The 16,167-nt window shown below is 45.9% G+C and overlaps 1 protein-coding gene across 3 annotated transcripts in view; it reads left to right on the top strand.

Annotated features, from left to right (window-relative positions):
- Stk39 (serine threonine kinase 39) overlaps positions 1-16,167 on the top strand; it is a 266,876-nt gene that overhangs the window by 77,211 nt on the left and 173,498 nt on the right. For all 3 annotated transcript variants that reach the window (XR_010064688.1, NM_019362.1, XM_008761922.4), the window contains 2 exon segments: positions 802-943; positions 2,059-2,114. Coding sequence is in view for 2 of the 3 variants with exons in the window: in NM_019362.1 (NP_062235.1) it covers positions 802-943; positions 2,059-2,114 (198 nt within the window). In the remaining variant the exon portion in view is untranslated.

Below are 16,167 nucleotides of genomic sequence, written 5' to 3'. Positions count from 1 at the left end.
AGCTTTTTAAGCTTTATTTATTATTATTTCTGTCATTACTGTGTGTGGTGAGGAGTCTGATACCCGTGCCACAGGTCTGCCTGTGGAGGTCAGGAGACCTTGCAGTCATCACTTCTTTCTTTCCCCCACTCGAGTCTCGGAGGAACAAAATCAGGTTGTCCCACTTGGTGGCAAGGGCCCTTACCTGCTCAGACATCTCACAGTAACTTGAAGTTTTTAAAGTGTGCTGGGGACCGGCTCATTCTAGGCCCTTTGCTGTTGTCAATATTTTCTAGGGGAACAGAACCACTGTGTGTGTGTGTGTGTGTGTGTGTGTGTGTGTGTGTGTGTGTGTGTGTGTGTGCGCGCGCGCGCGCGCGCGCACGTGCATGCACGCGCTCCTATGTGTCTGCAGAGGGCAGAAGAGGGCACTGGATCCTGTGTAGTTGGAATTAGAGGCACTTGTTGGTGAGCCACCCAATGACAGGTAGGTGTGAGATTTGAACCAGGGATGTCTGGAAAAGCAGGCATCAGTCTTCACTGCCAAGCTATCTCAATAGAGCTCTAATTCCTGACTCTTAATGAGAAGCCTTGTCAACCTCACACTAAAAGTCTTATTCCCAGCTTATTAGTAGATGCAGTGTTTCCGGCCTTAGGCATGGCATTCCATTGTTATTATTCCTTGGGAGTATCGAAATTGAGTAAATGGATTCTAGTTTTGATGGTCACATCTAGGCTGTAATAGTAGGGGGTTCTTACTCTAAAACAGAATGGACATGCTTATGAAAACTCATCTCTGCAGTACTCTGTCTGTCCACTCAGGTTCCATGTTGGATATCATCAAATACATCGTCAATCGGGGAGAGCATAAGAATGGTGTCCTGGAAGAGGCAATAATCGCAACAATCCTTAAGGAGGTTTTGGAAGGATTAGACTATCTGCATAGAAATGGTCAGATCCATAGGTATGGTGTCTTCCCAGTCTGCTCTCCATAATGTATGTAGCTCTAGTTTATGAAGATCTCAAGGAGGTACATCCTGCAGGTGGGCTCGTGTATTATTTAGAAGTAAAACAAATCTCCAGAGAATAAACTTGGGTGCATTTTCTTGGTATCCTTGGGGCTGGTTTATGTGGTTAGACTGAAGTAGAGCAAAATGCAGCAAGCGCTGTGTGGGCTCATTAAGAAATTAGTTAACATAATTACTCTTGGGGTGAACTTGCTTGAGCGGGATGGCATATCCCTCTTCCTAAGGAAGGTGGGGCTGTTACAGTTTACGTTACCGGTTTTGGACCTGGATGAGAGGGAAGGAAGCAGTCCTGCTTTCCTCTTCTGTAACACGGAGTGCTAAGTTTTAAAATGGGGGAACCAACAGAATATGAGCATGTGATATTTCAAAAGCAACGGTGTCACTCCAACCCTGCAGAATGTCATAAGTAGGCAGCACTGACTAATTAACATCCTTCAACCCTGAAGCATGTGAGAGCTGTGTATTTCGTGGTCTGTATAACCGTTTTTTAATACTCGTTTCTTAATTGTCACTTTTTTAAATATTAAAATTGCTCCATAGAGCTTCCATATAGTGAAGAAGTACCACGTAGAATGTCATTATTAACATTTAGCCTTGGTATCACCCATAGGGGAAATTGGTAATGAATTAAATTCACTTTAAATGGGCTGAGGGACTATTTGGAAATGTGCCACAGGCAACTCAGAGTGGAAGCAGAATAGTTCTGTTTACACAGGGATTTAATTCTTCATAAATATGGCAGTCATGTGGCTTTAAGGATAATCAGTAATTCCGAAACATATAAAATAGTCTACTCGGTGGTGATTTAATTAAATGCAGATAATGGCTTCCCATAAAATATTTGTTATTAAAATCTTAAGTGTGCCTCGGGAGCAAAGTATAAAATGACAGTACGCGCTTGCAACTTTAAAAATCTGCAAGGTGACTTCAACAGTCACAAAACAGTGGTTGTGTCAGGCTTGTGTGCTGCGTGTTGAAATCTTCCTGCGTGTGTCAGTCTCATATCTAGCCTGTGCTTTAGAATTCATTCTCTGCTTTTCCCCCCTAACAGGGATTTGAAAGCTGGCAATATTCTTCTGGGTGAGGATGGATCAGTACAGATAGCAGGTAAGGGTGCAGACGACGAGCATCTTCCCCTGTTTGCAGGACTCTTGTGTTATAAGGGGAGGAGGCTGCCTTTCATGAAGTGGATAAATGTATGTAGTGTCTTTTAAGAGTGTATCTGGACTGCCCTTCTCTAAGGGGCATAATCTTTACAGGGTGCCTGGGACCGAAGCCTGGGTGAATCACTGTCTTTCTCCAGATAAATAATGCTGTTTTAGCACAGAACCTTTCTATAATGATCTGGCTTTCAATTTTCTTATATTTACCCAAATAGCTTCTCCCTTATATACCTGCAAGAAAAGTCCTTTGGAAAATTGTTCTTGATTAAGTTTGAAATTTATGCGAGTTTCTAGCCTTATGTTACTGTATGTTATTGAATGACCACATCAGGTGAGCATGTCTCATGCTTGGCTCCTGCCATTTTGTTGTTTGGAGTAATAAGAATATTCTGAAAGGCTTGGACCAGAAGGTAGGCACATCCATATTTTCTCACATTTTGCCCCGGTTCCTTGTGGGTCTGCCCCAGCCACGCTTTCGGCCATTGCTATCCTGTGTGGTGGTGGTTTTGGCGGGACAGCCTTTCCCTGTAGTTGCTGCCTTTTCTCAGTGTACAGCCTCCGGTCTCCCAGAAGTGCAGTATTAGCTGTCCTTGGTGAGAATCGATGCAGCTTCTGTCAGGGAGAGCGCTGAAGTCTGTCTCCCACAACTGAGTCAGCTTGGTTGGCCTCATTTGGAGTTGTGGGAAGAATCCTGTATGCCAGCGTAGATCTTTGACCATCCCTAATTATTTAACGAAAATCAACCACAACACCTAATTCTAGACCAAAGTCTGCTTCGACATAACGTGGATATCTAGCGTTATTAGAAAGCAGTGAGCCCAGGTCTGTGGAGATGGCTCGGAGTTGAGGAGCTCTGGGTGTCCTGCATAGTGTGCAGGTTTCCTTTCCAGCATCCACACGGTGCCTCAGAACAGTCTATGACTAGTCCTGGGGAGCACAGTTTGTCCTCCATGGGCTTCATGCACACATGGGGGGCACAGACGTACACGCTGGCAAAACACTCATACACATAAACGAAAGAAATGTTTCTAAAAGAATTAAAAGAAAAGACATAGAGCAGTTCAGCAGAAAGCCAACTCTAACAGAAAACTTTAAAATATCAGGGTGCTGGGGTCAAATGCAAGCCAGCCTCAGCACTTCAACTCTGGCCAGCTCTGATTCTGTTTGCCCCTCGTGCTCTCTGTGGACCCTCCGGTGAGAGTGGACAGCAGGGCAAGCAGGACACTGACCTTGGCCTCTGTAATTTTATAAGGAAAGAGCAACTTTTGATTTCTCTTTTAAAGGAGAGAAGACTTTTTTCTTTGATTTTTTTTTCAAGACATGGTTTTACAGTGTAGTAAGTCCTGGTTGTCCTGGACTTGTTCTGTAGACCAGGCTGGTGTCAAATTCACAGAGATCCGCCTGTGTCTGCCTCCCATGTGTTGGGATTAAAGGCATATTCCACCACGCCTTGCTGAGAGAAGACGTTTTTTAGAGTTGCAAATGAGATTTTTGTTTCTCATATCAAACCTGTTTTCTCTTAGACAACATGTAATAAGGTGATTCTCACCGAGAAGGTAGATTTGGCCAAGCGTTGCAATTGGTTTAAGACATCTGGAAGCAACTTTGTGCACCAGTTAAGCCCAGTTAAGTCTTAAGTACACTCTGTGTGTTACTTAGGTCATGTTGTTGTGTCCTTTACGCACACTTTCCCCGTCTGCGAGATGTGGTTTCCTTGGCAGCTGCTGCACCTTAAGTAAGAGTCAGATAGTTGGCCCTGGAGAGATGGGTCGATGCCTAAGAGCCCTGAGTCCTCTTCTAGAGGACTGGCACCGGCACCCATGTGGTGACTCACAGCTGTGGGGTTAAATGCCTTCTTCTGACCTCCATGGGCACCAAGTACACATGAACACACGTGCAAGCAAAATGCCCACACAGATAGGATGGCATAATAATAAAAGGAAACCAGGTGTCTGTGAATCCAGTAGACCCTGGGAGCCGCAGAGTGTTCTAGGTGGACAATGGACCATTTTGCAGCTTCCCCTCCACATGAACATTTCTGTTAAACTGTCGGAAAGGATTGTAGAAAATAGCAGCTAAGATCTTTACGACCTCAAAGCTTTAGTCAATTTTAAATCTTGTTTGTGAGTATCTTCACGGCACTGTACATGCGTGAGAGTCAGGTTCTGTGGTTCTCTCTTTCCACCTTTATGTGGTTTCTGGAGGTCACATTTGGGTTGTCATGTTGGCAGTGCACGGACCTTTAGTCACCGAACCATCCTGCTGGTCCCAATGCATATTTTTCTTTAATCGTAAAGAAATACATCTGCACAGAGACCTTGCGCTCGTAATTTTACCTTTCCTATTGACAGTGTTCTTGTCCCGTGAGACCTGGACCTACACCCTGCACGTAGGGTGGTTGTAATTAATAAATATGTGAAACACTTAGGGCAGCCAATGCAATTAGGGCAGCCAGTGACATGGGTAGTGGACAAAAACAGCCAAACGAGCATGCGGTGGAAGTGCAGTTCTGTGTAAAGGAAAATAAACTCTCAGCATCACAGATAGAGAAATTCAGCATAAACGTGTATTGAGATTCCACCACAAAGCAAAAGCCAGCACGTTGTTGGTCCAGTCCAAAGAGTTCCATCCACAGTGGAGTTGAATCTAGCCTATCTCTCACAACTAGAGGTGCAGTTTGCCCTTGTCTCTGCAACCAAGCGAGGTGCGAGGTGGCTTATGGAAGGCACGCGCATGCACCCCACTCCACAGCCAGTGACACCAAGGTAACTGCTTCTGGTCAGCCATGGTGGGAGTTTGTTCATCTCTGGAGTGTGCAGCACGTCTTTCTGGGAGGGCGCTGTTAATCATTTATTAGCACACAGTTATGGCTCTGCTAGGAATCTGCCCTCCAGCTATCCCCATGTATGTGTAGAGCATTAGAGGCCCAAGTTTGTTGGAGATTTTTTTTTATGGAATGGGGTGTAGCCTAGACTTGAACTCATGACTGTCACACTGCCCCTGCCTCCCAGCTATTATAGGCATGTACCACCATGCCCAGATAATTTGTCGGAGGATTTGTTTGTGAAAGCAAAAGCAGAGATGCAACCCTGGTGCCTCAAGTGTAGTAGACACAGGGTATTTATATTATGGAATTCCCGTAGGTCCTGAGGGAGAACGGAAAAGTCACCACTGGTTAAGTGAATGAGACAAGGTGACAGGCAGGAAAGAGGCAGGCCTTCTGTGCAAGAAGAGGAGAAAGCCAAGAGGATGGTTCTGACTGAGTGCATCGGTCCAGGGAGTTACCAGTCACACAGGGGTTAGACAGTCACATCCCTTTTCAACGCTTTAAACTACACATATGGCTGACCTTATAAAACACATGCAGTGGCTTAGGAAAGTCAGTAATGCATGGCCAGCAAACTGGGGTGTTTTCAGTTATTTCTTTATGTGTGCGTGTGTCTGTATGTGTCTCTGTGTGTGTCTATGTGAAAGTGTGTCTATGTGTGTGCATGTGTGCCCATGTGTGAGAGAATATGTGTGTATGTACATGTTATACACGAGTATGTACAAGTGTGTGCATGTACATGTGTGTACATGTCTCTCTCTGTGTTTATACATGTTGTAGAACAGAGGTTTAGTTCCTCAGGTACTCCACTTTGGTTTTTATTTTTAATTTTGTTTTTTTTTTAAGACAGGATTCTCACTGGTCTGGAGCAAGTACGTTAGGCTGATTGGCCAGTGAGTCCCAAGAATCTGCCTGTCTTTGCCTACTCAGAGCTGGGGTTACAAGTGAGAAGCCCCAACATATTTGCCTTTTAAACCTGGGTTTTAGGATCAAACTGAGGTCCTCGTGCTTATGCAGTGGCCATTTTTACCAACCAAGCTACCTCCTGGACCCCCATCCTCAGAGGATTTCCATGGCGGCAGCAGGAGGAAGGAGCCTTCACATACCTGACTTGGCCCCAGGCTTTCCATCCTTCCACTGTTCCTTCTCCCTCCCTGCTTCCTGATTGGTTTTCATGGCCTTTGTTGTTCATAGGGAAACGTATGCCTTTGTTCTTGCTGCCTGTAAGCTAGCAACTCATGCCCATGTGCAGTTTGTCAGCCCTGGGGGTAGGGGGGTTGTTCCTTAGAACCCCAAAGGCTAGTTTGGAAAACTACTTCAGTTCAGGAAGTGACAGGCACAAGCAGTCCAGTCACAAGCAGTCTCCTCGGTGAGTGCAGACTATCAGCTGGTTGAAACCCCCAGGCTTTGTGGCTTTGGGTAACTTACCAAAGGACTCATTTCCTTTAGCAAAGAGTAAAGAAAATATTGCCTTTTACCATTGCTGGCACACAGTAGGTACACTATATAGCCATCAACGAACGGTGTTGCTATGGTTACTAGTGTTACCCTCCTCCCTAACGTTACTGCAGCCAGCAGGACCACACTTGCGCTGCCTGGAGGTCATGTGTATGCCAGATTCATCTCGAAAGAGATTCAGCTCTGAGAGACTGTGAGTTACAAAAAGGTAAGGCTATTAAGTGTAGAATGTGGAAGAAAACTCACTATTAATCTTGAGTTAAACTGTTAGAGAAGGAGACTGACTTCCCTTGTTTGGGGATGAGCAGTCCTCTCAGTAGAGGGTCAGAATAGCAGTCAGGTGCCTTTGAAATGCAAAGACAGGTCAAGGCCTGCTTTGTTCTGGCACTTGGTACCCTGCCAGTCACCTCATCCCATTATTCTTGTCAGATTGATGATCTGAGCTCTTTCCTGGGTGTCTGGAACACACTGTCCTTCTCTTTCTCTCAACTGGGATCCTCTGAGGTGAGGTTCCCTGTCCTTCTCTTTCTCTCAGACCTTAGGGTTCTTTCTTTACCATGAGTGGCTGTGGGGAGCGCTGTGGCCCAGGGTGGGGATGGGGGCGGCTGCTGGGTTTGTGGGGACGCCTGTAGAAAGAACCTGTGTTTGGTGGCTCTGAGGATCAGCTGGACTGGCACCTGAAGGGCTGTGCTCTGTGTGTGCCTGGCACACAGGGAGGGCTTGTTACAGTTCTTCCTTGTTTCCTGCTAGGCTTTCTACATAGTTAACTCCATGAACAGGTCTGCCCTACCCTACGTGTCTGGGGCGGTCCAACAGGCATTTGATCCACAATTCCTACACCTTTGGAGCTACAGCTCTCTAGAATTATCCCTAAATTTCATTTCCTCCCTGTTCTCTGAACTGAATGCAGTGTTGTATTTATGCAGAATGTATGCCTTTTAAAAACTGGAGGCAAAACACTACCGTTTACCATTGTTTTAACAGGCAGTCCTGTGCTGCCAGGGTACCAGGTGGTGCTGCTCTCGCCATTTTACTGCAGATTACCCTGCCTTGTCGGGCAGGCACTGGCTAAACAGAAGCTGGGGCCTATGGACCTCAGAACTGGGCTTTGGGTTCTTGGCCGTCACCTTTGGTGTGGCGATGAGGCAGGCAGCTGGGTACGATGAACAAGAGCAGAGATCCTCAGTGCAGTGGAGCAGAGCTGTCCTGTGTTTCTGCACATCCTCAGGACGCCTCTTGGAAGAAACATTAGGCAGAGGAACCTCATTCTTGTTTCTTTGAAGATAGACACATTGTGTGTTCTTTATACAAAGAGGCCACCCATTCCATCTTGTAGATAAACCAGTCCTTTCAGAATATTTTGTTACCCAAGGGAAGATTAGGGGCCAGGCTAGGTCTTGGGAAACTCTGGCTTCATGGTGTGCCTGGAAAGTATGGCGAATAGGTTTAGTTCTGCTTACACTGTGTAAATCTTCAGGAAGCACACGTGTGTCCTAGTGACTCTGGATGTGAGATCAGTAACCAGCGTGTACTATGTGTTTCTGGTGTGTGAGGTCAGCTCGTAGCCAGTACCCTGTCATAGACCCTGGGGAAGGTACCCATGATAGTTCATATTACATACAGAAACACAGGCACACAGAGTGAGAAAAAAGCCAGCTGGATCAAACGTAGGGTAAGTTTTGAAGTCCAACTTCACATCCTGGCCTTCTCACTCTGGAGCTTGTCCAGCCCCACCTGGGGCTTTTCCAGGATGAACCCACTACATACAGACTTAAATGATTTCAGGTTTAGACCAAAATGAGCAGTCACCAGCTTTCTTCTAATTTTGTGTAAATCCACTTTGGGTCAGGCAACATATATGCCCAACATCTTCCTCCTTGGCCCTTCCAAGTTGAAATGCAAGTACGATTTAAAAACAGAAGGTGTCCATGGTATTCTTTGGTGTAGATTTAGGCTCAGAAGTGACACCATTCCCCTCTCCTTCCTGCCCCGTGTGTGTGTGTGTGTGTGTGTGTGTGTGTGTGTGTGTGTGTGTGTGTGTGTGTCTGTCTGTCTGTCTGTCTGTCTGCCTTTAAAATTATGACTATGGTTTCCAGTTCCGTGTTTTTATGAGATTCCTGACTGCAGACAAGTGTGTCTCTGTTTCTTGTGCCTTCCCTTGGGTAACTTCCCGTCTATTTATCTCTTATGTCCAATCCCAATGTGTCGATTTGTTTCAGTTTATTTTATCACGTCATACTTTATCATTATCCCTTAGAAGACTGTTAGTTTTCTTATCCTTTTTCCTTTTAAAGATTATATATTTAATTATATGAGTACACTGTCGCTCTCTTCAGACACAGCAGAAGAGGGCACCAGATTTCATTATAGATAGTTAGGAGCCATCATGTGGTTGCTGGGAATTTAACCTGGGACCTCTGGGATGGAAGAGCCGTCAGTGCTCTTAAGTGCTAAGCCAGCTCTCCAGCCCTTATCTTTTTAATTATTTATTTTTATTTTATGTGCATTGTCGTTCTGCTTGCCATGTGTCTATCCCCTGCGGTTGGACTTACAGAGTTGTGAGCTGTCCCGCAAGTTCTGGGAAGTGAAGCTGGGAACTGAATTTTCTCCTCTGCTATTAAACACTGAACCATCTCTCCAGCCCCACCCCCAACACACACTCTTAAGATTGATAAAAGTTGCCGCCTGGTGGTGGTACACACCTAGGATGGCAGAGGAAACCAGAACTCTGAGTTCACGGCCAGTCTGGTCTACAGAGCAAGTTCCAGGACAGCCAGGGCTACACAGAGCCCCACCCCATATATGTAAAAGTCAGTTTTTATGTCACGATCAAAAACCAGGGATGGTAGTCCCCTCAGGATTGAATAAAAGGCTTTCCTCCTTCTATGCTGCCCTTGGAAAGCCTGTGTGTGAGTGACTCTGTCGCAGTAAAGGTGGACTAGGTGTCTTAGGAAATAAACCAGATAGGTTTTTACCACACTATGTGACAGAAGGGGGAGTGGTTGTTTGAAAGTTGTGCCCTTCCCACGGCACGGCATTTATTTACTAATTTGATGCTTTGTCATATTGTCACGGAAAGCTCAGTGTCTGGCACGTGACTAAGCCTGTTTGTCCAGAATTAATGAGAGACAGAATTTTAAGCAAACAAATGAATAGTGAACAGGTCACTTTGGGGTGGTCAGCTGCAAACCTATTCATTCTAAGATTCTTTTTAAGTCACCGTATCCTTACTGTAGTATAAAAATGCGGATTTAAAAATCTGATACAGTTTTTGTTTTTTGTGTTTTTTTCCCAACAAAGTCTTACTGTTGCGCCCCGGTAGAGTCTGTGCAACCCAGGCTGGCCTGGAACTCACAGCTCTCTTGCTACTTCAGCCTCTCGTGCTGGGATTACAGACACATGCTGTGTCACCATCACCGGCCTTAAAACTTGATTTCCGAAGACCTTTCTAGATGCATAGTGATATATATATATGTATGTATATATATATATATATATATATATATATATATGTAGAGAGAGAGAGACAGACAGACAGACAGATGTTGTGCTTGTGCATGCACGTTCTTTGCTATTTAGGAATTGTGGACACAGTGGTCTGGGTGTCTCTGTGTCCCCTGTAAACTCATGGTAGGAACTCATTACCACTGGGACTCCTTGAGTGCAGCTTGTGGTGGGCTTTCGTGGTGGGGATACGTGACTGTAGGAAGGAGGCTGTAAAGCGATGCTGTTTAAAGACATGCCTCGAGGTGTGAGGACACATCCTTCACTGCAGAGCTCTGAGAGAACTGTTCTGTTCCACGGAGCAGGACCATATCAGATGAGATGCACTGGTGTCTTGGTGTCGGATTCCTAGCCCTCTGAGCATTGCGAAACAGATTTCTCCCTCCATTGAGTTCCTTGGTGGAAAGTTTGTTGTAGACTTATGGACACCAACTGTGCTTATGTCCGGGAAGGTTCATTTCCATCTGTAGACCTTCTGTAACAGAGAAATTGAGTCCTACTGGGCTAAGCAGCACAGGATACTGGAAAGTTCCCCTCACGCCAGCCTCAACATAAGAGCCTGTTTGACTTCCTTACGCTTTGCTTGCTGGGAGGGAGAGGATGTTCCCTTCATCCTTAGACCCATGGTCGGCTTCTGAACACTGAAATCTTCCCGACAAAAACAGTCCTCGAGGTTCGCAAGGAAACTTCTTTTCAGTGCATTGCATGATGGTTCCACTTCTGCCCTCCCCGTGTTCAGTCACCGTCACACGCCAGGCCAGAAATCAAAGGGAAGAGGCTTGTCCAGGTCGGGTGGGTAGGCAGGTACTTGTGGCTTTGCATGCTGGGGGAAGAAAGATGCCTTCTCCGAGATAGTTTCTGAGATAGTTTCTGTGTCATAGCTCTCCTTAATTCAAGAGTTCTAAGGGTTGTATAGAATCCTCTTGGAGTGCGTAGGGTTTGGGGGTGAATGTACATTATTGGCTGGGACTGAGGTGCTGGGAATGCTTTGTTTACATGAAGAGGAATTCCGGGTGCCTGCCAGACGGGTCCTTATGGGGAGAGAGAAAGCTTAACCTGTAATTTGGCCACCAGGCAATGTGACTACCCCAGTGATGGTGGTAGGGGCTCCTTAACCCAGAGCATGCAGGCACTGAACATTCAGGGTTCAAGATGAGAGTTTCAGGGTTCGGACAGGGTTCAACCTCACTCTTGTCCCCCACAGTGTGCCACAGGCATTGGTATTATTCTCAGGGGAAGAGTATGTGGGGAGTGTGTGGGATTGGTGTCCCTTGGACGTTGATGGAGGTCACTGGAGGTTCACTAGGTGTTGCTTATGTTGTGGAGAACAGAGGCTGGTGCTTGCAGCAAGGTAATGTGGAAACTCGATCTGTCCCGGAAGCAGCCATCGGTGAGTATGGGCTTTCTCTGAGAGCAAGTGAGTCTCAATGAGTAATTGCCAGTAGCGTCTGTGTCGTATTTATTGGCCCACCATGGCCAGAGCATGGGCTCTGACACTCACTGGGAAGCCTAATTGGAAGCTGGCATTGCTCGATCTGGCCCATAACCACGTAATCTGTACGTATCTTCAATAAGAAAACACCAGAGCGCGATTAAAACGTTCCATTTTGCAGTCAGCCTTCTCCGGGCTAGTGGAAGGGGGCAGGGCTTTACTATTTTGCAGTGTTGCAAGATGACAAGGAAGTGGTTAAAGGGCAGGGCTCCGTGCGTTCTGACTGACCTCCTACCCTGTTCCTTTACTGTTCCCCTTTGTTTGCCCCTATCATTTCCCATTCTCAACTGAGGGAGAGTCCACTGTGTACTGCCCGGGGTCACTTCCTGGCCTACAGTTGCCCCCCACCCCCATGACTGTGCAGAGGGGCCTGCCTATGGTTGTGTCTCCTCTACACGTGCTCCTGGACCCTCTTCACTCTCCTAACACCATCTACCCTACACCTCTGTTTCTGGCAACCACTCCTGTGAAACCCTCCTCCATCCCCCCCGCCCCCTTCACTAACCCAGCCTCACTTGGTTGAGCCCTGAGAACTTTGAACATGGTTTCTACACAGCCTCACTTGATCTATCCAGCCTGTGGTACTGTGAAAACTGGGGCCCTCTTTCTTCCTCTTCCTTCCAAACCAGGTAGCTCCCAAAGGTAGAAACTCCATGTGTTTATCAGTACTTCACCTTCACCGGGAGTGGCTGACGGGAGGGAGGAAGGGGTTCAGGAAGATTCGGTGACTGTGATGTGACTGGAACACATGCTGGATGCCCTGTCTCCTGCAAGTCAAGGAGCCTGTCGGTGATATAAGACATTATAGTTGTTGATATATTAACTGAAGACGCTTGTATACCAACACACCAGGGCAGAGGTATTTAAAATATCTACACACACACACACACACACACACACACACACACACACACACACACACACATTTCCCTCTAAAGCTGAAAGTAGGTTTTTGTTTAGAGACAGGCTGTTCTTGAACTCAGAATCTTGTTTCCACCTCCTGAGTACAGGGATTGTAGCAGGCGGGCCAGTGCGCCTCACTGAAGATAGTTTCTTAATGGAAAAAGAAGTTTGACCTCAGTTTTGGGTATGCTTTGCCCTGGGTAACTATGGATTAAATAGTCAATGAAATCAAAGAAGGAAACAGATGACAGGGGACATTGTGCATGCCTAGAAAATAGAGTCTGTAGATGAATTAGGAGCCTTGGTAGATATGAGCTGCTTCAGGGATAGTTCACAATCATATAGATTATGGTTTGACCAATTATAGAAAAATCTCAGACCAGTTCCTTTTTTCTTTCTCTCTCTCTCTCTCTCTCTCTCTCTCTCTCTCTCTCTCCCTCCCTCCCTCCCTCCCTCCCTCCCTCCCTCCCTCCCTTCCTTCCTTCCTTCCTTCCTTCCTTTCTTTCTCTCTCTCTCTTTCTTTTTCTTTCTTTTTTTTTCTTTTTTTGGTTAATAAGGAGAGTAAGTTAGTTGATGTGACTTCTTGGCTTGGGGGACTTTGATAGATGATAATATCTGGGGAAACCTCACGCATGAGCCAAGGATGTGATCAGCTCTGGAGACTTGGTTTGCTATTCCAGCTGTACCAAGAGGCACCTAGGACAGACTGTGAGCAGCTTCTCCCCCTTGGCAGCTGCTCGGATTAGCTCGGGCAATAACTCAAGGAAGCTTACAGGGTGAATCCAGCAAGGAAGAGGGTCTGCTCTGCTTCCTGCCACAGTCCTTCCTCAGCTGTGCACACTGAACTGCGTGGGGTGGGGGAGGGAAGGGGTGAGGGCCGGGTGGGGGCGGGGCTGAGCATCAGGCAAGTAGATGGGATTCAGTCTCTTTCCCTCTCTCCCTTTCCACCTTCTTTCTCCTTCTCTGTTCTTTCCTTCCTTCTTTTCAGGGCTTTAACTGTCACCAGTAAGTTTCACACATCATAAAAACTATAGCGATCTGGGCAAAACTAGAGTCTTAGACCAAAAGAATAAGTCGAGGCTATTAGTACATTTTTTCCCATTTATTTTCTCTGGTTTTTTATAGTCTGTTCTGTCCCTGGCAAAAGGTGACCGTTAGATGTTCAGTGTATCTTAAATTGACTCATTGACATTTATCAATCAAGCCTTTGCACACAGTCCTCTGAGTTGACAGAGTGGCAAACAGTGGACATCTTATTGCCATCAAGGACAGAGTGCAAGTGAAATAGGCACGGCACGTTTAGCTGTAAGACAGTATGTGTACCTGCGTTTACACGTGTGGGGTATGTATTTACCCATGTTACAGCAGGAGGGTGTTCATGTGTGGGCGTGTGAGTGGGGGCCATAGCTCAGCCGCCAGCGTTTTCCTCATAGGTCCTACACCTTATTAATTTTCTCCATGTGGTTTATGCGTGTGTGTGTGCACGCGGGTTTGTGTGGTCGTGCCTGCCCTCACTCTCCTGCCCCTGCGGAGGCCAGTGGCCAGCATTTGCTGTCTCCCTCTATCCCTTTCCACCTTACCCTTTGGAGACACAGCCTGCACTGAATCTAAAGCTTGGTTGACTTGGCAAGCTGGCTCCTGGTGCCCAGTGAGAACCTGATAAATAGCAAGAAGAGCTTAAGCGTACTGAGCAACCACGGCTAACGAATGCTCTTAAGAACAAGCGGTTGTTTTTTTTATTTTTTATTTTTTTATTTTTTTATTTCTTTTATTTTTTTTATTAACTTGAGTATTTATTTACATTTCGATTGTTATTCCCTTTCCCGGTTTACCGGCCAACATCCCCCTAACCTCTCCCCCTCCCCTTCTTTACGGGTGTTCCCCTCCCCATCCTCCCCCCATTGCCGCCCTCCCCCGAACAATCACGTTCACTGGGGGTTCAGTCTTAGCAGGACCAAGGGCTTTCACTTACACTGGTGATCTTACTAGGATATTCATTGCTACCAATGAGGTCAGAGTCCAGGGTCAGTCCATGTATAGTCTTTAGGTAGTGGCTTAGTCCCTGGAAGCTCTGGTTGCTTGGCATTGTTCATATGGGGTCTCGAGCCACTTCAAGCTTTCCAGTCCTTTCTCTGATTCCTTCAACGGGGGTCCTGTTCTCAGTTCAGTGGTTTGCTGCTGGCATTTGCCTCTATATTTGCTGTATTCTGGCTGTGTCTCTCAGGAGCGATCTACATCGGGCTCCTGCCTGCCTGCACTTCTTTGCTTCATCCATCTTGTCTAATTGGGTGGCTGCATGGCTGTATATGTATGGGCCACATGTGGGGCAGGCTCTGAATGGGTGTTCCTTCTGTCTCTGTTTTAATCTTTGCCTCTCTATTCCCTGCCAAGGGTATTCTTGTTTCCCTTTTAAAGAAGGAGTGAAGCATTCACATTTTGATCATCCGTCTTGAGTTTCATGTGTTCTAGGCATCTAGGGTAATTGAAGCATTTGGGCTAATAGCCACTTATCAATGAGTGCATACCATGTGTGTTTTTCTGTGATTGGGTTACCTCACTCAGGATGATATTTTCCAGTTCCAACCATTTGCCTACGAATGTCATAAAGTCATTGTTTTTGATAGCTGTGTAATATTCCATTGTGTAGATGTACCACATTTTCTGTATCCATTCCTCTGTTGAAGGGCATCTGGGTTCTTTCCAGCTTCTGGCTATTATAAATAAGGCTGCTATGAACATAGTGGAGCACGTGTCTTTTTTATTTGTTGGGGCATCTTTTGGGTATATGCCCAAGAGAGGTATAGCTGAGTCCTCAGGTAGTGCAATGTCCAATTTTCTGAGGAACCTCCAGACTGACTTCTGGAATGGTTGTACCAGTCTGCAATCCCACCAACAATGGAGGAGTGTTCCTCTTTCTCCACATCCTCGCCAGCATTTGCTGTCACCTGAGTTTTTGATCTTAGCCATTCTCACTGGCGTGAGGTGAAATCTCAGGGTTGTTTTGATTTGCATTTCCCTTATGACTAAAGATGTTGAACATTTCTTTAGGTGTTTCTCAGCCATTTGGCATTCCTTAGCTGTGAATTCTTTGTTTAGCTCTGAACCCCATTTTTTAATAGGGTTATTTGTCTCCCTGCGGTCTAACTTCTTGAGTTCTTTGTATATTTTGAATATAAGGCCTCTATCTGTTGTAGGATTGGTAAAGATCTTTTCCCAGTCTGCTGGTTGCTGTTTTGTCCTAACCACAGTGTCCTTTGCCTTACAGAAGCTTTGCAGTTTTATGAGATCCCATTTGTCGATTCTTGATCTTAGAGCATAAACCATTGGTGTTTTGTTCAGGAAATTTTTTTCAGTGCCCATGTGTTCCAGATGCTGCCCTAGTTTTCCTTTATTAGTTTGAATGTATCTGGTTTGATGTGGAGGTCCTTGATCCACTTGGACTTAAGCTTTGTACAGGGTGATAAGCATGGATCAATCTGCATTCTTCTACATGTTGACCTCCAGTTGAACCAGCACCATTTGCTGAAAATGCTATCTTTTTTCCATTGGATGGTTTTGGCTCCTTTGTCAAAAATCAAGTGACCATAGGTGTGTGGGTTCATTTCTGGGTCTTCAATTCTGTTCTACTGGTCTATCTGTCTGTCTCTGTACCAATACCATGCAGTTTTATCACTATTTCTCTGTAATACTGCTTGAGTTCAGGGATAGTGATTCCCCCTGAAGTCCTTTTATTGTTGAGGATAGTTTTAGCTATCCTGGGTTTTTTGTTATTCCAGATGAATTTGCAAATTGTTCTAACTCTTTGAAGAAATG

The sequence above is a fragment of the Rattus norvegicus genome, chromosome 3, assembly GCF_036323735.1.
Source record: "Rattus norvegicus strain BN/NHsdMcwi chromosome 3, GRCr8, whole genome shotgun sequence".
Classification (NCBI taxonomy): domain Eukaryota; kingdom Metazoa; phylum Chordata; class Mammalia; order Rodentia; family Muridae; genus Rattus; species Rattus norvegicus.
Note: the sequence above shows the minus strand (reverse complement) of the source record. Positions and strands in the feature narration are given on the sequence as shown.